This window comes from Pseudoliparis swirei, chromosome 3 (assembly GCF_029220125.1).
Source record: "Pseudoliparis swirei isolate HS2019 ecotype Mariana Trench chromosome 3, NWPU_hadal_v1, whole genome shotgun sequence".
Classification (NCBI taxonomy): domain Eukaryota; kingdom Metazoa; phylum Chordata; class Actinopteri; order Perciformes; family Liparidae; genus Pseudoliparis; species Pseudoliparis swirei.
The window spans coordinates 12,359,661-12,387,475 of NC_079390.1; the positions used below are offsets into that span (position 1 = coordinate 12,359,661).

Sequence of the window (27,815 nt, forward strand, 5' to 3'; positions counted from 1 at the left end):
CTGACTTTTTATCAGAGCACAAGCATGACGGAGAGAAGGAAACACAAAGCTGGCAGCCTGGATGTCGTTGTATTTAAGGCGACCGTCGTTCTGTCCAGGAGTTACAAGCTGTGTGGCAGACAGTCTCTGGACACTTCCATGTGGACGGTGGCCTCATAGCACCGCACCAGCCTGATCTTTCACCAGACATGAACAGTGACAGTAACCTTTTGCCGAAATTAAGCAGTGCCAGTGGACAGAGGCCTCAACTGAGCTCCTTTTACTGTAAGTGGCGCACAGACACGAGACGATGTCACACACGCATCAGAGAAATCTGAAGTCCATGTGGAGGGTGCTGGAATACACCATAAAAAGCAAAAATCCCAAGAGGTCAAAAACAGCTGCTCTCAGTTATCTCTGCTGGGAAACTCAAATTTATGTACAAAGTATTTGGGGAAATATTTGGCTGAATTCATGTCAGATGTCTCAACCTGTGACGGCATCTTGGGCTCATCTGCTTCTCTTTATCTACCCCTTTGTTCTTGATGCCGTCGTATACCGCAGCATAACCAGTGTATTGCATAATGTTAAGAAGTTCCATATAGATAAAAGAAACAAACTAAAATCAGATATGCAAATATATATATATATATGCATCATGTTTAACTGCTCTGAAAGCAAAATAGTAACGTGCAGTCACACTTGTTCTAAAAATAGAAATGTGTTATGGTTAACTGCCAAATAGTCTTTGAATGAATCCAATCACAGGCACATGGCACACCTGGAGAAAAGGCCCAAACCCGAGGGGTCCCAGCTGGAATGGAGGAACAGTTCCTCCAGGAGGGGACCGATCGTGCCCGTTGCCAAATCTTCTTACTGCATTCCTCGTACTTTCAACCAATCACAGTGTGTTGCTAAGCCCTTTGTGAGGGGGATCATAGATTCCATACTTAAATGGAAATGAGGCTCCATTGAGGGTTTCCCGTTGCTGTACCCTCCTGTCCTGAACTGAACTGAGATTTGCATTTGGGTTTCTTTTCAAAGAGGGTGGGTTTGCACGGAGAAGGTTTCTCAGCACATTGACTTCTACTGAAGCGCCATTCTGAGCACTTTGGGTACTTAACTGTAGTGTTTTTTATTCAATGCTACGACTACACTTCTACTGCCCGACATTGATTTAACACTTATAGGAAGATTTGACACACAGATGTAAAATGGGTTTCACCTGGACAACTGCAGCGCTAACAATCAATACGAGCAATTATTGATCAATCAACAGAGAATGAATGCGAAATATTCTCTCCTTTTGAACATCTCAAATGTAAGCCCTATATATATTCCTCCAACACTTACTATTAGCTGGTGCTATTACATAGGGCAACTTAAAATGCCTGAAGACATCAGGACGCATGACTTTGTTAAGCCTTTTTAATCTCTTTTAAAAACATGTTTTTTAACAACTTGAATTTGCATATTGAGTATTTGCCTCCGTTTTTGTTTCCGAATGAGCTGAATTACTTTACGTTACATGTAATTCAATTCAATTCAGTGTATTTTGTACAGCCCAATATCACAAATTACAGATTTGCCTCAGAGGGCTTTACAATCTCTACACATACGACATCCCTGACCTTTGACCTCACATCGGAGCAAGAGAAACTCTCAAGAAATTAAGTTTCTTGGGAGTTTTCCTCTGTCGCACTTTGAAAGTTCTTAAGTAAATAGGCATGAGGCTCCTGGTGGAAACGGTTCTTAAACCAGTGACCTTTCCTTGCAAGCCAGTGTCATTAACACAGGACTGTAAAAAGCTAAACAATGCGCTCTCTTTATTCAGGTTCGTCATTTTATGACGGCAGATCCCCAGTCTGTTGCTCAACAGCAGTTTATCTCATCTCAGTTTTTCCTGCATAGAGAAAATTTGGGCACGCGCCTAAGCCGTTTTCCCGAACGCCTATGACAAATCCCGAGCGCCTAAGGCAAAAAAAAGTCTGCGATGGGGAAAAAAATAAATAAAATAAAAATACAAATAACTGTGTTCATCACGTGCATGTCAGCGAATATGTTCTCAATAGTATGTTTCAAGTAGGCTACAGCCGAACTCTCGTTCTGTTTTGATCAATAGTAATCGAGTTGATAAGCATGTCTTCTTGTCTGATCAATACGCAACTGTGAGGTGCGCGAATGGACAGAGCGGCCAGCTGCTGATCACTCAACAGCCCGACGTGCACGAATACACCTGGACTATTGTCAATCTATTAGCCTCTCTATTTTAATCTAAAGTGGAAGCAAAATGATTTCCTCAAGCATAGCCTCCGTTATTTATGGGAAAAAATAATACATTGATGTCTGCTAATTACGGTGACACCGAAGACCCATTTTGACCCAGGAAAAACCCTGATCTGGTCACAGATGATTTTCTGTGAGTGTTTTACTCACACTGGTCTGTGAGGCCATCAAACATCCGACCTGAGATGAAGGGAGGGTGACTCAAAGTCCACCGAGCAGCGTTGTGCTTGAGCAATAGGAACTATTGATCTGACAACTCATCCTATTATTCAGAGCATTCATCACTGGCAACGCGGGGTCTATTTTTAGCAGTTATCGACACCCAAGCTTTTTCATACTTGGTCAAGCCACAGAGACGCACGCTAAGGGCTGGAATGACTCCTTTTCCTATTTTCTCTTCTTTCTTTTCGTAGGTTGGGACCAGTCTGCCTGTCGGTAAGAGTTTTAGCGTTAGCTAGCTGGCAATCTGGCACACAAACATGATGATTACAAATCTCTAATCCCACTGGGCTCAATGGGCTCCTTAAACTGGGTATTAGGGGAGCAGCTAAGCCAGGTGATTGTAAGCACTTGGCTCCATGGACACAGGGAACACAGATGGGGACACGACGCAATAACAATGCATAAACAAATGGCCATGCATAAACACAAGCAGGGCTATATAAATACACACCTGTATAAATCCAGTGCGTCGGTAACATCGAGTGCTTTGCATCATTGTTTCCATTACCTCTGTGCCACAGGGACGTTATACCCCCAGTGACATGACAGGTGGGCGAATGGTGGGTCGGTCAACAGTTATATCCAAATAAAGTCTAACACCTCAGTGATGGCAACAAAAAAAAGGTAATGAAATAACTACCGAACCCGATGGCATGAGTCCAAAGCCACATCGATGGAATACAAAGGGAGGCCGTGGGAGCTGTCATGCCATTTTTGAATGAAAATCTGACAAGACTAAAATAAAGCTGCCAGACAACGTAGCAATAACGTAACGTTGTATTTGAGAGAGGTCTCTGGCCTACCGGATAGCCTTCTGTTTTCTTCTGGCACCACTTGAGTAGAGCGTTTCTCTTCGATCCTCCGTACTCCCGCGCCAGTGCAGCCAAGGGGTCCTTTCTTTCCACACTGTCACCAGGGGAACACACGCACACGCACACGCATGCACACAGTTAAGTTATGTAAGTAATTAATTATAGTCTAAAAATGTATACAATTAAGTTAACATTCTTCAGGACAAATTTCCTGTGTCGAAAGTCATTTGTATGTCTGACACTAAGCCATGATGTAAACACACTTGATTATTTCCAGATTTCACATTGTGCTCATGGTATCATCTCATGCTTCAGGGAGTTAAAAAAGTTCCCCCTTTTTATTTGTAAATATTGTTGTTATTTTAGATCAGGAAAGTTAAATAGTGTTCAGCAGTCCAGTTTACACGCCAGAGGGAAAACTACAGAAAACGACTATTTTATGAAAAACAAACTGACCACTAACATTGTGCATCAAACTATAACGAGACCATTAAATATGATGTAACAAATAACATGGATGTATGTAGCATTCATTTGACTATATAGCTTTAAACTTAATACTGTAAACATAGAGGCATGATATTGTATGATGGTCTGCACAGACCGGTCCACGATGGAGAACATTTTAATACGTTCTAGTATCAAATGACTAAAGTGATCCATTTATACAATAATGTGATACTTTTACTTTCCTGTTTCACTTTCATGTTATCATCACAAGATTGAAGCGTCTTTGCAGTTCACTTTATTTGTGTCTAGATATGGTTCAAGATGACTTTGGAGTGAAGCCAACAATTCACAGCTCACTATTCAGTTTGGCTTTTAGTGTGAGAGGTTTGTTTTGGCATTCCTCCCTCCAATTATTACTATATTTTTTAATTCCATCTCCATGTGCTCATGCTTACATATTTACATACAGAATACTGATTGCACGTCATCATAGGACAGATACATGAGTGGGACAACAGATTGGTTTAACGCCTGTCTGAAGCTGTATTCAGAGGGTCTGCTCCCCGGGCGCTGGGGCTGCAGCTGAGGCCATGGGAAGACCACGAGACACGCACGTTGATCTGAGCATGCTAAACCTTTCGCAACTCGCAGCAGCTCTGCTGGTAAATTCATTATTTCTCTGTTTAAGGCGCAGCAAGGCCGGAAGCAGCAAGTTCCTGTCCAAACCGATTTTTTTCGGACAGGGCTGACGAGCGTCTGCGTTCATCAGCAGTGATAGATTAGCTATATCATGACATGAGCCTGAAACCCAACATGGGGATGTCCTGCGGTCTGAGAGACAAGGCCTGTGTGAAGGTCTGCCATGCACTTACACTAATAATGTAGAAAGATGTTAAAATGGGAGAGTAATTCAACAACTTGATAGATAGAGAGACAGATTTACAGATAGATAGATAGACAGATAGATTGACAGATGAATAGATAGATGGATTGACAGATACATAGATAAATAGATTGACAGATAGATGGACAGATAGATAGATAGATAAATAGGTAGATAGGAGTGGTCTGAAAAGTTTCCTTTCTGATAAACTGAACTCCATTTTGTGTGTCAACACTGTGGGCAACACAAGTTGTACAACTCCAAAGTTTCTCAACTGGGACTTGAATGTTTAAAACTGTATTGTTGTACAATGTATTGTTACTTAAAAAGCCGACAATGTTGTGCAGTAATAGTGGCATTAACACCAACACTTGGGTTAAGCAATGAAGGGGGGAACTTCTGTTTTACTAAAATGGAGAACTATTTTTAATGTAAACAATTATTATTATTATTCAACTGTCTGTTTTGTTGTGTAAGTCAGAGCATGTGTGTGTGTGCAGAGAACACACACGGCGTGTTTCACAACATTCAACTTACATTTCTGTCTGATTTCCTACGTATTTCCACCAACAATCATGTTGCATGTAGAGAAGTCGCATATAAAAAGTGAAAACTAAAGGAAACACATATTTTGCTGTATAAAACCCAATGGAATTGTCTCCCAGTGAATCGGGTCCTTTGGGTGGGCCCACCTGAGTTTGCTGTTGCCTCGGTTGTAGCTAAAGGATGCTGTGCGTTTGCTGAGGGAGGCGGGGGGCTTGATGACAGACTCCAGAGAAGGGCTCTTCCTCATCAGGCTGTTAGGTTTCAGGTCTTCCCCGCAGCCCGACAACTTCTCTGCGGTAGTCAGAAACGGAGGGAACATAATATATTTTAAGAAGCACATTGAGATGCATTACGGTATTGTAAAGTAGGGCTGCAACAAAACGTACAAGTGAGCGTAAACATTCAAGAGTGTAAACATTCAAGAGCAGGTTTTGAAAGAGAACGACTGGAAATGGAAAGCAAATGCACACATTCAATTATAGGACTGGAAATAAAAAGTCTGAGATTTTTCATCTCCTAAAATGTCAACGTAAGTTAAATAGAAATATCCCGTCACCTTCAGTTTTCAGCCTACTCATCAGAATACGGCTGCCTGAGCACCTCTGTCTGTGATATACATGCCTAAAATATGCCTAATATTTCTATAATAAAATAATATCTGCATTATAATTATTATAACTATGAGGATTTTTTTAGTTGCCTATTTTGTGGTGCCCCCTCAGGACTTGGTGCCCTACGCACAGCGTGTAGTGCGCGTTATGGGAGCGGCGGCACGGGGTGTGCACATGTTACTGTACGTTTCTCGGCCAATTTATACATGGAGGAGCTGGAACATCTGTTGACTGGAGATGCAGACATTTTAAGAGCTCATTCATCACATTTACAGTATTTGCTTTCAGAGAATAAAATCATAAAACTATCCACAAAAACAACGGAAGGTGGATGATGGCATATCTTCATTTATCTCATGAATTAAACTGTGTAAACATTTCAGCCATACTCATTTCTAAAGGAACTGATTCAGAGTAGCACTTGGCTGTCTGTCTATTGACCTAAAAGCAGTGAGCGAGGCCTTTCATTCGACATCATAAATTAATTATGGATATACATGTAAATTAAACAGCTAAAACCACATGTGTGTTACATACCATGATGATGAGAGAATTCTCCGTGGTTGATTCTTTTTTCTAGTGTCTTTGACAGTGGCTTTATGTACGTGTGTCTCTAAAAGAACATAAAACAGAAGAGAGATCTCCTCACGTCAGAGTGTGAAAAAGTGAATCACTTGTCGGAAGTTATTTTATCTGGACAGGACAACTATCTTGGTGTGTACCTGGACGGGGGAGACAGCAGCAGCAGGTGCAGAGCGTACAGGGATCCCACTCAGCGGGGTTCTTGGAGAGGAATGCATTTGAACTGTGTGGCCTGCTCCATCTGAAAGACCAGATCATATACCCATTGGTTATCATCCACAAAGAGAATCGGGAGGCAGAAATAAAACGACTCACGTTCAGTATGGATTGAGGTAAAAAAGATACACATTTTAAAAAAGAAGCAAGGAGAGAACTGGAGTATTTAAAACCAGCACCGAAATAACATACAAATGTGTTGCCATCAAATACTCTTTTCATACTAAAAATCTGTTGGTAGTATCCAGTCAGCATTCATGTTGTTGATCAGAATCTTGTTGACTTATAAATTGATTACGTGCTGTGTCCAATACAACTCTTTTGCCAAAGTCTACCTTCATATGAGGCGTCTAATGTTCTGTTGACACGGTCCTGTAGGTCATTCCAGGCCACACAGACTACAAGATAATGAACTGGAAATCTCCCCAGCTGTTCTCTATAGTTACACTGCTGTGTTGGGATTCCCTGTGTGTGTTTGTCTGTGTGTGTGTGTGTGTGTGTGTGTGAAGTGCTCAGTGCTCACTCTGTCCAACAGTATCAAAGGACTTAATGAGGGTTTTGACAGTAGCTTCAGGCTCTGAGTCGGCATCTCCACCTGCGTCGGAGGGTGTGGTCGGGATCATGGAGATGCCGGACCAGTGACGGTTGATGTCGGAGTCGGACCCCCTCACCTCGTCACCGTGGGACCTAACAGACAGAATGAACAGGGTTGCTGTGTCGAGACATATATATTGCAAACACCTGTGGAGAGGAGAATCTGAGGAGACAGCGTGTGCATCTGAAGATGAGACTCGAAAGCCCTCACATTCTTATCCCATTTTATGAGATTTTCTGATGAGTACAAATGAATGTACCTTATACAAGATGTTTACTCCGTGCATTGACACGATCATGTGAGCAAAGTTTGAACTGGAGAACTATCGATAACTAATGATCAACTGCAGATTCAAACGTTCTTCAAGGCACGTTGTACCCGCTGCCCCCCGGTGGACATTGGACTCCAGGCTACAGAGTGAAGGGATTCGGATTGTCTATCAGTGGTGAATGAAGAGAGGAATTTGTCTCTTAAACATTGCACTAAACTTACCTCCAGAGAGTGTCAACTGAAAGAGACACAACCACAGTCGGACTGGTGCAATGTCCTTTATTTATTTGCCAAATGAGCAACAGTCAAACAGATATACGGTACACTTTAATGCATTCTTTCAGACATAGAACCAGTCTTTCTTGTCTTTCTTTGCACAATAAATTAACAACACATTCACTGTATTGTTCAGTAAATGGCTTTACCAGAGACAGAAAATGACATACTACACAGTTACCATCTGTTTTTTTTGTAGATGGTATTTTTGAGCATATCCAAATGTTTACATGTTGAGCACCAGTACCTTATCATCTGGTAAAACAGTATGGCTTTTCATTAAATATGCACAGATTGAATTTCTCCAATACAAATTGAACGTCTCTAAACTAAACCTGAGATCCTGTAATATACCATCATATTACAACAACACAGGAGTACTGTGTATATGGGTTTGGCTCAAAGGTGAAATAAAAATCAACCTTGTGATTAGTGATGCATCTTTTAAAGTGAGCAACATCACACTATGAGGATCACAAGGAGGCTGAAGAAATCTCTCAATATGATTAACAGCGATTCAAGATTGATCGACAAGTGTCAAAGCTTTGTGTGTCCTTTGAGGTTCAGTTAAAATGTCTACGTGTTTGATTCTATATTAACTTGTCAGTAATGTTGCTGAAAAGAGGAAGGGTAGAAAATGAGTTCAACTCATCTGGCAGTGGAAAAATAATCATTTAAGAAATCTGTTGCACAGTATTCTTATTAATTGAGTCAAAATGGACCATGAACCTTTAGGTACGTTTGAGGAGTGTAAAACATGACTCTGAGGTACAGCTGTTTGTGTTTGTGGCAGTTGGAAATCTAATGTTGGCAGTGTTCTGGATCTGCCAGCATGGCTGACATCAACCTGGTTATTTTCTCCGTAGATTAAAAAAAAGGAACAAAGCAATATACATATACAAACAGTAATAGAACAAATTATACCAGTATGTCCAGTGAAGACATCTGTATGGTAATTGTGTGTTACATGGTGCCATCTAATGGCTAATTAGTGATACTGCATTCAGTTTCCTTTCAGTAATAAAGACCAAACTGGTTTATTTTCAACAGATCAGAAATTTCAAGTTTTAAAGTAAGCGGACAGACGTTAAAGTGAAAGTAATTTGTCATTTTAAATAGTTTAACAACTTTAAAAATAATAATAATATCAACTCGACTCAATTCTGCTGCATTGTTCTTGCCTTGAAATTGTGTTTTTCTGATGTTATGTTCTTCAGTCTGACTTTGTTCTGGGGCTTTATGTCACAGATTATTACCCTCTACTGTACCATATCAACTTTCTAAAAAGGCACAAATCAGCTTTGCACAGTATGAAAATGAGTCTTCCGTTTCTTTAACTTGGGTCAAGAAAAAAAAAAAAAGAATACATTAATTGAGAAAGAAAAATACAGAACTATTATTGAAAGGGTTCATAAGAATGTAAAGAATTTGAAGCCAGACTCTGTATCACGAGACTCGTTGGTTACTGCACTGGTGACTGTGGCTCTGAATGAGACTGGCTCACCACATTACATTGTGAATGACACAGAAAGCTAATTCGTACAACGATAACACTGTCTTCACGCGGTGGAGGGCACTTCTCTAGTGCCCTTCTACTGCCGTCTTGGTATCAAAAGTGGCTCCGGTACTTAATCTGAAAAGACAAGAGGAAGGAAGATGAACTACTTTATACTGTATTTAAACAGACCTCTATATGTGCAACATCCTAAAATCTTACATTTCTTCTGAACATTGACACTATGAAATGCAGACCATTGGGCCCTTCTGGACTTTTAAAAAACCTCAATTCCATGCATACTTCATAGAATCAATAAGGTCACTCATAATGTCTAGCATGACTAATTAACTGGGTGATAAAGACGCTATGCAAATGTATCCGAGCACATGACGCATAGATTTTAATCCAGTCATGCCGCGCAGCCCATCCTGCTATGTCACCAAAAACAGTGGTGGGTTATTCATTCAAAGAACAGCAGGTGGCACCAGATACATCTACTACAACGGCAGGTTTAAAGGACGAGGCAAAGCAAACCAGGAAGGTGAGATAGTCCTGGAGGTGTAATCAGCCAGCATACAGAGAGACGGACAGAGTCGGACAGTCGGACAGGCTGTAGCAGCAACACGAAGCCAAACACAGACAGGAAGGTCAGTGAGCAGCAGCACACAGAGGAGGGGATGCAGGCTGGCTGAGAGAGGGCTGACAGGGCCGGGAACTCACCTGGACTTTACATAGGGAGGCTTGTCAGAGGGTCATCACAGGGGGCTGCTGGAGGTGGGGAGCGGACGCAGCGTAACAGCTAATCTCGGGGAAGCTTCGCTGTTTTAGCCATGGTCTCAAACTAGTAAAGTAATAGTAATTCACAAAGACTGAATGAAATCTTTGGTTTTAAACCAAATATTTCTTCTACACTAAACTGCTCTCATGAGGTCTGTGAGGTGATTATAGTACGACTGAGTAGATTTCAAGTGGAATCGGTTAGAGATTATCTGTTCGCTTTAAGCACGATACCACGACCAGCCAAACAAATAAACACAGAGCTATACAGTAGCAACTCTAAGCAGACTTTGCCACAGGAGTATTTCACCTGGCATGATAATGAAAGGGGACAACACTGTCAAAAACACCATGGCATTTGCACGCTCAAAAAAACATATATATAAAAAAAATATAAACACACAGTAAACCCACACACAAACCAATGCAACACTCTCTATTAGTAAATCAATCTCATGACTGCATGGCCACAGTGCAACAACACTACATTCAATCTTAAATTGCGTGATACATTGGCGTGAAATATTGACAGAGCTTCACTGGCTTCTGTGTTGCATTGTAAAACACTTCTAAGCAGCTTCTCTGCCTTCTCAGGAAATAATAATTTCCTCTTGTAAATATTCTGTATTTTATTGTGAAGTTTGAATGTTTCTACAGGGCAATGTTCAGTGTGGAAGAGGGTGACAGTGAGGGCAGCAGCTTAAAGGAGTAGAATACAGAGGGAAATACCGCAGGAGACTGCTAATGTACCAACAGAGTCTGCCACATCCCAGAAACCTAAACTCTGAATCCCCAAGGATATAATCTTGTGAAATACCAAGATATGAACTGAATAATGTCTGGACACTAAACACATCCAGGTCAACATGTTATCCTGCTTTGACAACAGGTCGGACTTTTGGAAACCTCTTAAGCAAGAGACTCTTGAGAGTTAAAATGATAATAAATGACTGTTTGTGTCACATGTTAAAACCAGTGGATGGGGATATGGCAAGACTCTGGCAGGTATCTCATGTTGAAATTATGTTCAGAGAGAAAGGAACAGCAGTGAGTCGGGAAGTGGGTGATTGGTGGAGTTTGGAGAAACTTAAAAAAAGGAAAAAGAGTATTGTGGGAATGGTACCTGACACCCTGCAGGGCTTCGAGGTCTGTCGAGAGCTTTGCGCTGCGATCCTGTTCCTCCTGCAGCTGCCTCCTGAGTGTCCGCAGCTCCTGCTGAGCCTCCACCTTGATGTCATTTGCCACCACCACTGCCGTCTGAAGGTCCGCCTGGAACCGACGCCACTCTTCTTTTTCGTCCTAAGGACACAAACATATGGATATACAGTGTACAATACACGAAGACGCAAGTATAGACACATACAAACTCATACAGGCCGACAAACTTTGGATTTAATTGGACGTCAACATTGGGGAAAAAAATAGAGTCTCACAAAAAGAAAAACTGAAAACAAAGGTGATGTTCATGGGGGAATATAAAAGGTGAACAGCCCACCTGGATGCTACTGAAATAATACTTGAACAGATGCTTCCTAGGTCGAACATTTTACCAAAAAGACAAGAAAAGAAATGCACAAGAACATCTTCCAGCCTTAAAGTGGTTCTGTACTCCACCTGAAATTATCTTTTGAGTGTCACTCACTCACTGACCCCCCGTAGTTTCGAGGGATTCCAAGTAAAGAGAGAACGATCACTACGGTGACTTGAATGAGTTTTATAATCCACTATTATTTTTCCTGGCAGTAAAAGGCAGAAAAACTTCCAAACTGACTTTTTGATACGCAACTGTAACATAAAACACTTTTTGTCCATTTCTTCTATATCATCTTGAAAACAACCTCAACCCTTTTTGTTTGTTTACAACTGTATTGTCTTCAGCCTGTGATGGCCTAACTGCTTTGATTTATTAAACAAATGTAACCAAACAAGTCAGAGCACACTTTATGAACTTGATGGGTCTTCATATTGAAGTTTCCTTACTTTAATCCGTCTACTCAAAAGTTTCAGTTGTCGGTCTGCTTCAGCTTTCTGCTCCTCCAGCTTTTTAACAAGATCTGCAATGACACATTATTCAAGGTGTTTGAGAGCTGCAGGTGTAACGTCCTGTCGAGTCAGACAGAATCACAGTCATCAAACACAACTAAACAATCGGCCGAGCTTTAGCACAAACACTTCTATAAAAGTAATTATTAAAAGATATGTATATATATATATATATATTCAGACCTATCTCATCTGCTATAACTCACAACAGCTTGTGGAAACAGTGTGTCCAGCCATTTAATATTTGCCAAAAGCAGCACTAGCGAGTTGTAGACAGCCCTCATTTAGCGCTGATTCTCACTCAGTTGCCAGTTAGTATTGTGAGATATAAAGTACGCAGGCTGAAACTGATGCAATCCAACAGCCCTGGAATAAGTCAATAAATATAGGTTATAATGTTCAGGTTTTGTTGGAACGAATTAAGAGGTATCATTTCAACGAAGATCACTTGGGAGGTGTTTCTAATATTTTGTCTGACTCAATTGCATAATTGAGTCAGTAACCCACCGACTGATTAGTTTCTCTTTATGACATTTCCGACTGCAGGTAAAACACTCCACAGAGACCTGAACCGCCAGTGAAAAGGACATACTCTCCATATCCAGCACGGCTTGGTTGGTGTGGCAGTTGACTGCCCTCTGCTGCTCCACCTGGTCCTCCAGCTCAAAGATGGTCTCCTTCAGTTCCTTCACCTGGCTCTCGGTATGGATCCCGGCATCCTCCAGCGAAGTCACCCGGCTACTGAGATCCTGCTCCCTCATCTCAGCCCGCTCCTGAACCTGCTGGCATTTGGCCTCCACCTTTATGCGTGTGCATTTGTGAGATTATGGTGGATTCAGTACAGAAATGGATTCAAAGAAAAGGTTTCATGTGAGAGTTATTACTGGCTGTCACTGTGCTAATTAGATGGAAGCACTTAAGTCACATCTGGCTCAATAAAAGATGATTTATGACACTTCCCAGACAGCCTTGTGGTGCAGTGATTCCATTTCCATGTAATGATGGTGCTTGTTTACATCTGTCTTTCAAATGATTAGATAAAAGATGCTCTTAAGAAAAAACCTTGCATCAAGACTTTTGGGTGGCTGGAAAAGACGAGCAGTATGTGTTAGAGAACCACTGACCGAAATGTCATTAAAGCAGGTTTTTTATTTCATGGCATAGTACGGTTATATATGGAAGCCCTGTGTTGAAATTAAGAAGAAAAAAACACTATCCAAGTCTGATCTGAATAGTTTTCTCTCCTGTGTTTATAGGCAGGTGCACTCTAAACACAAGGTATGTTATTGTGTGTTAGCAAGTTAAACAACATTACTATCAGGTTGTTCTTTTGGCTAAAATGTGTTTCAATTGGCTCTAGTCTCCCTTCAGGAAAAACAGCAATGCTTTTAGTTCTGATCCAGGCAATAAATTGTAGTTTTTTATCTGGCCAAACTTAGATTTGACTTATAAAATGGATCACAGGAGTTTGTATCTCTCACTTCAAAGCTTTCTCAGTTGATCTGAAGAAGCAGGATTTAAGATCAAGCAGCACAAAGTAAAAGTAGCCATAGTGAGTCTAACTCTCATGCATTGCATCCTTTCAGTGTCACTACTGCACATTATCACACATTGCATGGTTGGTGCAGCTTCCACATCTGTCACTTACTTAAAACAATGTTTCAAATATGATGAAAGTCACACAGAAATCAGGGTCAAAGTAAACATTCAACTGGGTTGTGAATGGTGATAAATGGTTGAAGCGGTCATGCTGGAGTCCACACAGGGCGGTTCACACATGAGCCTAACTATGTCTGGCAATCACCGTTTGGCCACAGAATAATACTAAGCAGCGAGGTGACAGTGACTCGTGGAAATAAGAGTTCAGTCTGGATCAGATCTCTCAACTTTTGCATTTCATACAAGCTGAAGTCAGTGTACCATAATGATTGCTCTCATCCAGAAAACAGCTCTCTGAGCATAGTGTACTAAAATAAGTTATAGATGTAGTTATGCTGGACCCCTCCCCCCCTCCCCCTCCCACCATGTGGCTCTTATGGATTAGGGTGTTCATGAGTGAAGTTATGGAGTGGCCTCACCCTCACACCCATGTGGCAGAGAACAGGAGCGTGACTCAAGAGGGTCACACACTGGTGGACCACCCTTTTGTTGGCACGGCAGTCACAGTCCAACAACGACATCCCTAAGTCGATGGTGACACGCCCAAATTTGGAATCAACAACCCCCAACATGACCCCGAGCTGAGACAGCCTAAGCCATTCTGGTGTTTGTGGTGTTGAAGGGGAAAATCCAAAGTGACTCCCGAGAATCACATGAAATCTATTTGAGTGAACACGCTGAATCCTGGAGAGGGATCCTCCTCTGTTGCTCTCCTGAAGGTTTCTTCCCTTTTTTTCCCCCTGAAGGGTTATTTGGGAGTTTTTCCTGGTCCGATGCGAGGTTTTGGGGCAGGGATGTCTGTGTGTACAGATTGTAAAGCACTCCGAGACAAATTTGTAATTTGTGAAATTGGGCTATACAAATAAACTGAATTGAATTGAATTGAACATGCTGTGGTGATGAAACAGACCCAATAACAGCTGTTGAGCCTGTTTATTGGTCATTCAAGATTCAAGATTCAAGATGTTTTATTTGTCACATGTTTGTCACATGTTTGTCACATGTTTGAATCATTGTGGAAAATGTATGTTCTCATGTTGAGATTGTTCTTTTGGGCATTCTTGAAGGTTTCGTCAAACACAAGAAAACTAATGAGCTTACTAGCATAACAAAAACAGTGACTTGCATACGGTATAATTCAAGCCCCGGGTTTTACACCCTCCACTTCGAACACAATAGAAGCAACCAAGTGTACAAAGTTTGAACTCTAAAGAGACATTCTCTAACCAACAGAGACGTGTCCAGTTTTAAACAACATTGGAATCTTGTAACAACATTTGTCTCAAAACAAACATGTTATATTGAGTGATAAGAACTAATTTATTTTTAGAACGTTCTGTAACGAGTAATTCTTAAACAGAAGAATATCTCTACCATTCAGTATTCCCGTCTGTTACGCGCATATACAACATGACCTACCTTGGTCATTGTGGATCGCACATGCTCAGTCTGGGCCTGGGCCTGCAGCAGCTCCTGCCTCAGCTCCGCCAGCTCCACCTCCAGCCTGTCTCTCTCAGCGTGGGCTGTTTTCAGCAAGTTCTGCGCCTCAGTGCCGTCACCGGCACTCTGCATGGCCTTCAACTCACCAACCTTTTGCCTCTCAATGTCCACCTGCGCTTTAAGCCGACTGTTGTCCAGTCGCAGACCGTCTGCTGCCGCTCTCTGCTCCTCTGTGGCCTGTGCTGCCTGAACTCCGGCGTCGAGCTCTCTGTCCAGCTGGGCCTGCAGCCTCCCCATCTCCTCTCTGAGGCAGCACACCTGGCTCTGGTCCTCCTGGTTCTCCTCCTCCAGAGCCCGAAGGCTGCCTGTCAGCTGCCGCTGGATGTCCACCAGCTTCTCCCGTTCGAAGCGCGAGCTCTCAACCAGCTGGGCATACCTCTGCTCCAGCTCGGCCAGCCGAGGCCCTTGGCTACCCAGCTCCTCCTCCCTCTGGGCCTGAGCTTGGGCTTGCTCCTTGAGTCGACCAGCGAGCGTCTCGTTCTTCTGGGCCAGCATCTCCAGGCGCTCTCTCTGCTGTTGAAGTGAGGTCTGCAGGAGGCGCTTCTCCTCGGCCAGACGCTCGTTCTCAGCGGTCAGCTCCTGCACCACCTGCTGCTGGTCTGCCAGCTCCTGCAGAGTTGCCTGCAGCTCCTCAGCCGTGCTGTGGTGGCTTTCCTCCATCTTGTGAATCTGTTCTCTCAGGCTTTGCACTGACACGTCCTGCCCTCCGGCATTGGTTAATGACTCGACTATATCGACTTCCCCACTGTCACCACTGCTCACTGATTCTGAACAAGACGGGATCTTCTCAAACTCGGATGAGTCGGGTGATGGTGAGTCCTTGGTGATGTCAGAAAAGGAAGAGACGGACGTTTTGAGAGGACTGGCAGTACAGGACAGACTGTCCTGTTGCGGACTTAAGGAGTTGGAGTCTGAGGGCAGGCCATTAACCAGAGGCTTGGAGGGGGTGCTTGAGTTGGTACTAGAGAGAGGAGAGGCCTCTACGCAAAGCAGCTTCTCCTTCAGTGCCTGGTTCTCCTCCCTCAGCGCGGCCAGCTCTCTCTGAAACTTCCCGTTCTTCGCCCTCAGCTCCCCAACCAGCACAAGGGCCTCTGCCACCTGTCCCTGCTCTTGATCTGCTGCAGGCTCTTCCCATGACACAGAGTTGGGTGAGGAAGCAGTGGAGGCTTTACTTTTGCAACACTGCAACTCCATCCGGAGATTGCTAATCTCCAAGTCTTTGGTCTTGGCCTCAGCCAGCAGCTCTTTCACCTGGCACTCCAATAGGCCCCTTTCCTGGCCCTCTGCATCTCCACGGGATTTAGTTGAACCGCGTGTCTGCTTTGCCAGGGTGGAGAGGCTGGAAGTGCTAGCACTAGAAACCATCCTCTTAGTGGTAGAGCTCCTAAGCTGGTCCCTCAGAGAGATGCGGTCTCTTGTTATGGAAGAAGGGATCTCTCTAGGAGCTGGGATAGCAGACTTCTTGGCTGCTTGTGCACCTGCAACACAGATCAACAGAGGTGCATATTGAAACAGTGGTCAGGTACCTATGAGATCAAATCAGCATTTGGTGAAGACCATCCACAAAGCAGTAGACGGAGCAGTCTGATTTAGAAATGTCAATATGTGAGAAAAAGGTTCTTATTCCTTTCTCTATTACAGCTACACAGATACTTCACAAAAAAGGGAAGAAACCTTCAGGAGAGCAACAGAGGAGGATCCCTCTCCCCGGATGGACAGAAGCAATAGAGTTGTACAGAATGAACAGCGTTACAGAGTTACAACACATACAATGAATACGACAGAGTGTATGAATAATTCATTGTAGGCATGGACCACGATCCAGACCTCCACAATACATGAATAGATTGCAAATATGGTGGCAGCGTTGATTGAACACAGATTCTAGTTTTATGGCCAGGACATTTTAAAGTTTAAAAAAATAAAATGTTTCTCAGTGACACTGAAAAGAGAAGGTGAACAAAATCAGCATACAGACATGCTGGGAGCATGGATTTGTTAACATCACGCAATGACACTTTTGAATGGACAGTGTGTCACATTCAGATGATTGCATTATACAGCGGTTTTATGTTGCTGGTGCCTGTACCCTATTCACATATTGTTCTCTGCTTGCACAACAGAGCATCTGCCTGGCACTGTCTGTCTGTTGTCATTCATCGCCGTAGCAGAGCTCAACTGTGGCATTTCAAAAGGCATCAGTGTGGGTCGCTGGCGTGAGCCTTTTTTTTCCAGAAGCCTCTCAGATATGAAGAGTATTTACCGGCGTCCAGCGGGAGCATGGTGCTGCCTGAAAATGTGTTATTGTTTATTTTCCAACCATCAGCGAACGGAGATGCAGACACAAAGGGGTTGCTTGTTTCAAAAGGATGACAAAGGTCCCTGTGCACGTGGAGCGCTCAGGCGCGAATCAGTTTACGCAGTGCACGGACAAAGACGGCCCTGTGTCTCTCACATTATCATCACCATCAAACCCACGGAGCCGAGGCTCCACAGACAGTCTGTGTGCTGAGATAGACAACGCATCACTCTGAGCAGCACATGCACACATTTACAGCACACACAAACACACTCACACAAACAAAATCCACAAGCAAATGGCCTAGTTTGGAATGGGAATCCTAAATCCCTGTGGTTTCTTTAAGTACTCTGCCATTGACAGGCAATTTGCACCGACTACCCCCTTTTTGAATAAACTAGCAACTGTGGCAGGAGCTGCCAACACTGGCACACATACTGGGGTATAAAGCCGTTTAACATTCCCGGAGCGTGCCGCTGTGGTTGAGTTAGGTGGGCTTGCTAATGATAGCTGTCAAGTTAACGTTCAATGTTGAGATTTTAAAGAGTGTAAAACTGAAGAGTGGCATTACCAAATGCAGCAATTCTTCCCTATCAGTGAGATGAATGTGCTGCTGGACAGAGCTGCACTTGACAAAGATCCAGCGTGTCAAGATTATCAACACACTCTCTTAAATCCATCCCACACACACACCATCCTCACTGCCACACCCAGTGGGTAATAATCGGTACCGCCCTGCTCCTGGAGCTCTCGTGCAGCCGCTCCGGAGGTGTTATTTCCCAGCTGCTCCTGAACGCATCATCTCACTCTTCCGGTAAGCTCTGGTTGCCAGCTCAGCAGCGAGCATGACTTCTTCTTCTCTCCCTCCCGCTCCCTCTTGCTCAGTGTGTCTCATGTATAGTTATCCCCCTGCCTCCCTTAATGATAACGATACATGCAACAAGTGTAGTTTATTTGCTAGGTTGGAGGCAGGTCTAAGTGGGTTAGATGCACGGCTCCGCGCTATCGAAGCTCAGACAGCTATGCTAGTTAGCCCGCCCTCTCCCGTAGCCGGCGCGGAGCTACAGTCAGCTGTTAGCTGTCCCCGCGGTAACCGTGCAGCCGGATGGTTGGGTAACTGTTCGCAGGAGTAGTAAGTCTACACAGAAGCCCGCTGTGCACCAACCACTTCACGTTTGAACCAGTTTTCCTGCTCAGCGACACACCGCTGAGGAACACACCCTGGTTATCGGGAGCTCTATAGTCAGGAGCGTGAAAATAGCGAAGCCGCGGACCAGAGTCGTGTGCCTCCCGGGGCCAGAGCGGGCGACGTGGAGTCTTGTTTGAAGCTGCTGGCTAAGGATAAGCGGAGATACAGTCAGATTGTAATACACGCGGTGGTAATGGCGCCGAGCCCATCGGTCGGAAGTCACTAAAATTAATGTGGAATCGGTGTGCTTATGCCAAGACGTTGTCGGACACCGTAATTTTCTCTGGCCCTCTCCCAAATTTGCAGACAGACGAATTGTATAGCCGAATGTCGTCTTTCAACCGCTGGCTGTCGGTGGTGCCCAGCGAATAATGTGGGCTACGTAGACAACTGGAAGACTTTCTGGGAAAACCTGATCTGATGAGGAGGCGGCATTCATCCCACGTTGGACGGAGCGTCTCATTTCTGCGAATATGACCAAGTTGATCACCGGACTTAATCTATGACAACCCAGGGTTCAGATCAGGAACCGGGAGCAGAGTTGTAGTTTAACACCCTTCTCTGCTCTTCCATTCGAGCAGTTACCCACCCATGACTTTAGAGTAGAGACTGTGTCTGTCCCGGCCACTTCAATTAAATAAATCAAAAGTAAGCAGAAGAGGAGTCGTACACAATAACCTTATACAAGTTAACACCATTATTTCAGCAGTGCAACAAAATAGGTCTATTAAATGTGGTCTCCTAAATATTCGATCTCTGTCATCTAAAGCTGTGTTACTAAATGATTTAATATCAGATAATCACATTGATTTATGTTGCCTAACTGAAACCTGGCTGAGCCATGAAGAATATGTCTGCCTGAATGAATCGACTCCTCCAAGTCATATTAATACTCACATTCCTCGAGGCACCGGTCGAGGAGGTGGAGTAGCAGCCATCTTTGAATCGAGCCTATTAATTAATCCTCAACCAAAATTACACTACACCTCATTTGAAAGCCTTGTTCTTAGTCTTTCACATCCAACCTGGAAAACACTACAGCCAATTCGATTTGTGATTCTGTACCGCCACCAGGTCCATATTCAGAGTTTATATCTGAATTCTCAGAATTTATATCAAGTTTGGTTCTTAAAACCGATAAAGTTATTATTGTTGGAGATTTTAATATCCATGTGGATGTTGATAATGATTGCCTTAGTGCTGCATTCATCTCCTTGTTGGACTCGATTGGCTTCTGTCAGAGTACAGAAACCCACTCACAGCTTTGGCCACACGCTTGATCTTGTTCTTACTTATGGCGTTGACATTGAGCATTTGAACGTCTTCCCACAGAATCCTCTTCTGTCAGACCACAACCTCATAACTTTTGAATTTATACTACGGAGTGTACTCCGTTAGTCAAAAGTTTCTACACCAGATGTCTAACTGACAGTGCTGTAGCTAAATTTAAAGAAGCGATTCCTTCTGTATTTGATTCGATACCACGTCTCAATATAACAGAGGACTCCTGGTCTAACTTTAGTCCGTCCCAGATTGATCATCTTGTTGACAGTGCCACAGGCTCTTTGAGAATGACACTGGACTCGATAGCCCTCTGAAGAAGAAGACAGTGAGGAAGAGGAGGTTTGCTCCTGGTATAACCCTCAGACCCGCAAACTAAAGCAAGCGTCACGAAAGCTTGAGCATATGGCGTTCAACTAATCTCGAAGAATCCCGCTTAGTTTGGCGAGATAGTCTTAAAACATATAAGAAGGCCCTCCGTAATGCCAGAGCAGCCTATTACTCATCAGTAATAGAAAAAAATAAAAACAACCCCAGGTTTCTCTTCAGCACTGTAGCCAGGCTGACAGAGAGTCACAGCTCTGTGGAGCCGAGCATTCCTATAAACCTTAGTGGTAATGACTTTATGAACTTCTTTAATGAAAAGATTTTAACTATTAGGGACAAGATTAATATTCTCATGCCCATAACCAGTGCCAATCTGTCCTCAAGTGGAATGGCCTTGGAAACCGCTGTATGCCCTGGTGTATATTTGGAGGGCTTTTCTCAATTATCTTCAACGGTTTCTACTTCGAACACGTCTACCTGTCTCTTGGACCCCATCCCGACGAGGCTGCTTAAAGACGTTTTGCCTTTAATTGGCGGCTCTCTATTAGATATTATCAATGTGTCTCTGCTAACAGGCCACGTACCACACTCCTTCAAAGTGGCTGTTATTAAACCTCTCCTGAAGAAGCCCACTCTGGATCCAGAGGTGTTGGCTAACTACAGACCGATCTCTAACCTTGCCTTCCTCTCCAAGATCCTTGAGAAAGTGGTCGCAAATCAGTTGTGCGACTTTCTACATCATAATAGTTTATTTGAGAAATTTCAATCAGGATTTAGAAAACACCACAGCACCGAGACGGCACTGGTGAAAATTACAAATGACCTCTTAATGGCAGCAGATAAAGGACTCCTCTCTGTGCTGGTCTTGTTAGACCTTAGTGCTGCATTCGACACCATTGACCATGACATCCTGTTACAGAGACTGGAGCAGTCGATTGGCATTTCAGGCACGGCACTAATTTGGTTTAAATCCTATTTATCAGATCGATCTCAATTTGTATTTGTAAACGATGACGCCTCGATAACCACCAACGTTAATCACGGAGTTCCACAAGGTTCTGTGCTTGGACCAATTTTATTTACCTTATACATGCTTCCTTTGGGCAATATTATCAGGAAACACTCCATAAACTTTCATTGTTATGCAGATGATACTCAACTATATTTATCGATAAAACCAGAGGAGAGCAACCAACTCTGTAAAATTCAAGCATGTCTTAAAGACATAAAAACATGGATGACCTGCAACTTCTTGATGTTAAACTCAGACAAAACCGAAGTAATTTTAATCGGCCCTGAGCACCTCAGAGATCAATTATCTGGTGATGTGGATTCTGTAGATGGCATTGCCCTGGCATCCAACACCACTGTAAAGAATCTTGGCGTTATCTTTGATCGGGACTTGTCCTTTAACTCCCACGTAAAGCAAATCTCAAGGACTGCATTCTTTCATCTACGTAATATTTCAAAAATCAGGCACATCTTGTCTCAAAAGATGCAGAAAAATTGGTTCACGTTCGTTACTTGAGACTGGATTACTGCAACTCCTTATTATCAGGCTGCTCTAATAAATCTCTTAGGTCCCTCCAGTTGATCCAGAATGCTGCAGCTCGTGTTCTCACTAAAACTAAGAAAAGAGATCACATCACTCCTGCACTAGCTGCTCTGCACTGGCTCCCAGTAAAATCAAGAATCACTTTTAAAATTCTTCTCTTAACCTACAAAGTCTTGATTGGTGATGCTCCATCATATCTTAAGGAGCTTGTAGTACCATATTGCCCCACTAGAGAGCTACGCTCACTAAATGCGGGACTACTTGTAGTTCCTAGAGTCTTAAAAAGTAGAATGGGAGCCAGAGCCTTTAGTTATCAAGCTCCTCTTTTATGGAACCAGCTTCCAATTTCAGTCCGGGAGGCAGACACAGTCACCTCGTTTAAGAGTAGACTTAAGACCTTCCTCTTTGACAGAGCTTATAGTTAGGGCTGAATCAGGTTTGCCCTGGTCCAGCCCCTTGATATGCTGCTATAGGCTTATAGCTGCCGGGGACGTTTTAGGATGCACTGAGTACCTATCTCCTCTTTTTCTCTCCTTAAGGATGAATTTTCATCTCTCAATCACACCTTACTAACTCTGCTTTCTCCCGAGTCCTTTTGACTTCACGTCTCATGGGGTCATCGGACCCTATGAGACGGCATAGATCCTATCTGCCTGATGGATCGTCTGGGTCGTGGAATTCCTGCTCATGACTACGCCACTGTCCTGTTGAGACTCCGCCCACTGTTGAGACTCCGCCCATACCTCCTCCCCACCGCCATCTGCCTGATGGATCGTGGAGGTCTCCATCGTGGAATATGCCTACTATGAACTATTCATACACTCTGTCATATTCATTGAATGTATTTTAACTCTAAATCTGTCCTTCTGTACACATTACATCTATTGCATCTGTCCATCCTGGAGAGGGATCCTCCTCTGTTGCTCTCCTCCAGGTTTCTTCCATTTTTTCCCCGCTGAAGGGTTATTTGGGAGTTTTTCCTGGTCCGATGTGAGGTTTTGGGGCAGGGATGTCTATGTGTACAGATTGTAAAGCACTCCGAGACAAATTTGTAATTTGTGAAATTGGGCTATACAAATAAACTGAATTGAATTGAATTGAATTATAAAGCTACAGTCACTTTTCTGTGCACTTCCAGAGGATGAAGTCACGACTGACAGAATGAGGACAAGATGCACTTTGAAATGATGTACTGTCATATGGAAGATGTTAACAATAGATCAGCACCATGTGTTCTAAATGAATTTTTTACCAGTTTGCACATCTATTCTTATTGGAGGTGTCAATAAAGGAAAGCGACAATAGGTCCTTGTTGGAGAGAGAGAGAGAGAGAGAGGACTCTGACGTGATTAACATCAGTCCATTCGAGGATGAGTGAGGAGTGGGACTGCAGTACCACCTTTCATGAGCTGTTCCATCATATTTAGTTTTCCTCTTGCGCTCTTATTGAATGAAACCCAGATGGAGAGAACATGAACTCACTCATCTTTAGATCGCCCACCTCTTTAACCATGACATCACCACAGCTGCTTAATGTGCACATAGAAATGACACCAGACTAGAAGCCAGGAGTCGACACAGACAGAAGGATCCTGAAGGGGAAGAAACAGTTACTAGAATCGAGCGTCAGATAGTTAGAGGATCTCTATAATACTGGGATATACTCCCAGAAATGAAGATCATAAAACTTTAATTTCACAGCTGGCTATGAAAACAATATTTGACTTAAAGTTAAAGCTGATGTTGGCCCCTGGCGCTGACATTGTAGCAGTGTGTCTCTAGTAGATAACAAAATAGCACTAGTCCTATAGTTCAACCACCTGTTTCCAAGACCATCACAGCAGCTGACATATTAAAGACACCAGAAACAGTCTCCTAAATGTATTTGAAAATCATTTTGAACAATCAAAAATAAAGATGATGTTGGATCGAAGAGTGGAGAAAGATTGCTCTCGATGAGCTGCTCAGTGGCATCCTTAAAGTATTAGAGTGATGCTTACCTCACCCTGTCTTCATGGAGGTAGAAAAGGTGAGAGGGGTGAAGCCTTTCATGAAATGTCCACCCCACCATGAAGCTCACACACTGCATCACAGGAGCCTGACGATGAAGCCAAGTCGGTTTTAATTTAATAACATCTGTACACTGTTTTTGTGTTCAAGAGGGCACCATAACTACATTTCTTGAATATTTTTTTCTAGGTGTGCAAATATTTCTTTCACAAATACAAAGTAAAATATCCAAGGTCAAGGTGGTTACGGGTGAGCTTCGTCTTGATTTAGTGCCGTCTTTGATGCAGGCCGGCTCAGGTCCAGGACCATTTATAGCTTCATCGGAGAAGCCGTCAGTCTGTGAGAAGGAGTGGAGTGGGCAGTTAACTGGCCCACGGTGGAGCTTTTCTTCCTCTAGCAAGAAATAAATCCTCAGGCAGTCGGAGGATTCTAGATCCATAGTACAAATACCATCAAACGCTAGATTTGAAAAATACTTCCCAATATGAGAAAACCTTGTCACAGATAAGTCTTTATACATTCAATACCTCAGGAACAGTTTCTAAAAGGCTGAAGAAAATTCATTGCTTACATTCAAGGAGAAATTACCACCTGGTTGTATGTTTTCACCAACTGGTCATGTTGCAATTTATACTTATGTCTGTTCAAAATATTGAATTGAACCAATTACACATTTGTATGAAACTGTCATAATTAGCAATTAAATTCTTGAGTTGTGGTCAAAATGTGTTTTGTGAGGTCACAGTGACCTTTAACCACTAAAACCAAATCCGTTCAACCTCGAGTCCACGTGGACATTTATTTAAAATGTGTTCCCGATATATCTCGTTCATGACAATCACAGAGAGCTTGAAGTTTAAACCCCAAAATCTAATTCTAAAATCAGTCCATCCTTGACACCAATTGCACGTTTTATGCCAAGTTTGAAAAAAGAGACAACCCAAAAAGATCTCAAGCCACGAATGCCTCCGGTTTAGACAAATAACAAACCTGCTCAAGGAGACTGAGCACATGAAACGATTGTGTTGTTTACATTTGATCTAAATGAATTGCACATTCTTCCAGTACTCCAAAGCAGTCAGTTATTCCATGGGAAGTCAGCCCCCGATCACAGTAATGCACTGTGCTGGCTTCTGTCTTTCTATTGAAGATAAGCTTTCAAATCACAGCAGGAGCCGTGTGGCTGGATGCCGTCCAGCACCGGCCGGCTAACTGCAGCCGGCCTGCCTGCCAGCCAATAGGTGACAGAGTGCATTGTGAACGGAGTGCACAGAGTCTTCAATTTAGAGTCACGATGAATTAATGGTCAAGTGTCAGAGGGTTGGCACCAAAAATGACGCACCGGCTTTGTCATCCTCACAAACAAAGCTCTGGCTGGGAATCTCTCGCTGCCTTTCCTTCGGTGTTCCAGGAAATTTGGTGTGCAGTTTTCCAGTCGGGTGGAAATGGAGAGGAGAGACAGAGACACAGTCTGTGTTTCTGGCCTTCCTGATGTCTAACTATCAGGGCATGAAATAGGTCAACAGGCGCCCATCAGCCAGATGCTGGGACTCAGAGGCATTCCTTTCCTCTTACTGGAGGAGGAGATAGACAGAAGCGAGACTCCATGACTGCCACATTGAATGAGCAGATTAGCCTGGCTGGTAAACTGCATCACCACCTCCCAATATACCACTGAAAACCACTTTGCACACTTTAAAAACAAGGTACACAAGTTGGATACATGATGGGTTTTGTAAAAGATTGTCACATACACACAGGGTGTGTGTGTGAAAAAAAAGTGGCAATGCTCAGCAGGAATGCAGGGCAACAAACACACTAAGGGGCAGTTGTGTGGTCTATGGGGGGGTCCTGGTGGAGGTCGGAGTTCATCCTGATGGCCTGTTCTTGCAGCGTGATCACGGAGGCGCCTGCTGACCCGCAGCAGTGCAGGGTGGGAGTGTAGTTCCAATAGTGCGCTCAGGAACGCACTCTCTCTGCAGAGCCTTCCTGTGTGGGCGGAGCAGTTCTGAGGTGGTAGAGGCGCTGCCTTGCTTCTTCACCAGTGTGTCTGTTTGTGTTGACCATGTCAGATCCGGTGTGGTGGGGACTCCCAGGTATATACCCGCTCTCTCCCGTTAATCCCCAGTGTGAGAGTCCTCTGTTGTTGTACCTCCCTAAAGTCCAAAAATCAGCTCCCAGTTTGGACATTTCGATGAGGGCTGTTGTCCTGGCACCAGGGCACCAGAGTGACAGCAACTTCCTCCTCCAGGTAGGCCTCTCGCCGTTGTAGATCCCACCCACCACCACCGTGTCATCCGCGAAACTTGATGGGATGATGGCCTGGACACACAGTCATGTGTGTGTGTGTACAGTAGGGGGGGGGGAGAGGGGGGAACCCTGGGGGATGGGTTGGGGTGGTGAGGGATGAGTGCCCACCCTGACCACCTGCCCACCTGTGGCACCTGGTCCAGGGCGTCCAGGAAGTCCAGGGACAGGGGTGTCAGGGTGTTCAGTCTCAGCTCAATCAGGCCAGGACCTGGGGACTGAAAAAACTATAATCAATGAACAGCAGTCTCACATAGCTCCCATAGCCCCCTCTGAGAGAGTGTGGTGTGCAGTGAGAGGAGGGAGACAGCATCCAGCATGGATCGTTTTGGGCTATAGGGCGGTGCACAAAAAATGGTCAGGAGGAGCGGAGGAGGAAGATGATGTCTTTTATCACAGCTTTCAAGCTCTTCATGACCACCGAGGAGGGCCACACCGGGTATACATTCATTCATGCTGGAGCTGGATCTTGGGGACAGGGCACAGGGTCAATAGTGGATGAAGCAGGCGGGGCGACTCGGACTCAGGAGGGAACCAGCTAGGGTGCTGGTGGTGCTAGCTGGCTGCAGGTCTTTTGGTACTCGCCCAGCTTCCATCTGCGGACATCTGGTCATCAGAGTTCAACACCTCTCCTGCTCACACTGTGTCGGTCACAGTGCTGTGTTGTGAGAGTCACCCAGACCACGGCCTGCTGCTCGCCTCACCTAGAGCTAGCGTGCGCGCTTGCTAGTTGTACTCAAACTAGCGCTGTTGTGAAAAACCGCATCGCAGCAATACGGTCAGGATGGGTCGATGCCATGGGCGTGGTCTCGCGGTTGCGTCATGTATGCGCCAGTAGCAAGTGCATAGGCGTGGCCCCTGCCGCTGCGCCTGGTGTCTCCGTCTGTCCCATCTGTTCTTCCACTCTCTCTTGGCTCCTCAGTCCATCCTCCACACGCCTCCTCAGTCCATAGACCGGCTGCCTACAAGACGTCCATGTTGCGCAGACCGGGTCGGGCGTCACAGCTGTTGGCGGATGATTTATCAACCCCGCGGATTTTTGGTTAGGAAAGACCTAACTTTTAGCTAACTTTGTAACCGGCGTTGGGTGTGGGGTTCATTGCACATCCGCTCATTGCTGCTGGCAGCTAGAGCGTCCTGGACCAGTCTGGATTCCCGGTCCAGTCTGTCATTAGCGTCTGTGCCTCAGCCTCACTCTGATTGGTCGAACCACCGCATTCGTTCTAACTGCATTCTCGCGCCTAGCTTCCCATCAGTTATACTGGCGAATTAAAAAAAATGGCGCAATGGGCGTTTTCTTCCGGAGGAGAGAGACAGAAGTGGCCTCCTCTGAATGGCGTATAGCAGTGGTCGCACGTGAATTTCCACGTGTTTCTTTCCCGATTAATGGTGAAAGTTGTTCGAGACTTTTTGACTTTTGCCTTTTTAAGTGTTAAAGTCTACCACAGCACCACCACCACGCGAGTGATAATCTGCCGCCGGCTGAACACGTGGTATGGTGGTGACTGTGGTGATGTGTCTTGCGGCTGGTATGAGTGCGAGCTGATGACCGGACTGTGAACTCCGGGGGGAGATGGTTCCAGGTTGAGTGATGAAAGATGTTCCAGAGCCGTCTGGGGTCACACTGAGGAGTTCCGTAGAG

At 44.2% G+C, this 27,815-nt stretch overlaps 1 protein-coding gene across 8 annotated transcripts in view; it reads right to left on the reverse strand.

The window, feature by feature from the left end:
• The window catches only part of specc1 (sperm antigen with calponin homology and coiled-coil domains 1), a 73,836-nt gene that overhangs the window by 13,403 nt on the left and 32,618 nt on the right, over positions 1-27,815 (reverse strand). For 6 of the 8 annotated variants that reach the window (XR_008831243.1, XM_056411423.1, XM_056411420.1 and 3 more), the window contains 9 exons: positions 15,125-16,683; positions 12,639-12,846; positions 11,984-12,057; positions 11,127-11,302; positions 7,111-7,274; positions 6,512-6,612; positions 6,327-6,402; positions 5,325-5,469; positions 3,291-3,393 (listed from right to left, as the gene is read on the reverse strand). Coding sequence is in view for 7 of the 8 variants with exons in the window: in XM_056411423.1 (XP_056267398.1) it covers positions 3,291-3,393; positions 5,325-5,469; positions 6,327-6,402; positions 6,512-6,612; positions 7,111-7,274; positions 11,127-11,302; positions 11,984-12,057; positions 12,639-12,846; positions 15,125-16,683 (2,606 nt within the window). In the remaining variant the exon portion in view is untranslated. The remainder of the gene's footprint in view (positions 1-3,290; positions 3,394-5,324; positions 5,470-6,326; positions 6,403-6,511; positions 6,613-7,110; positions 7,275-11,126; positions 11,303-11,983; positions 12,058-12,638; positions 12,847-15,124; positions 16,684-27,815) is intronic. The other 2 variants (XM_056411422.1, XM_056411425.1) reach the window with 2 other exon arrangements.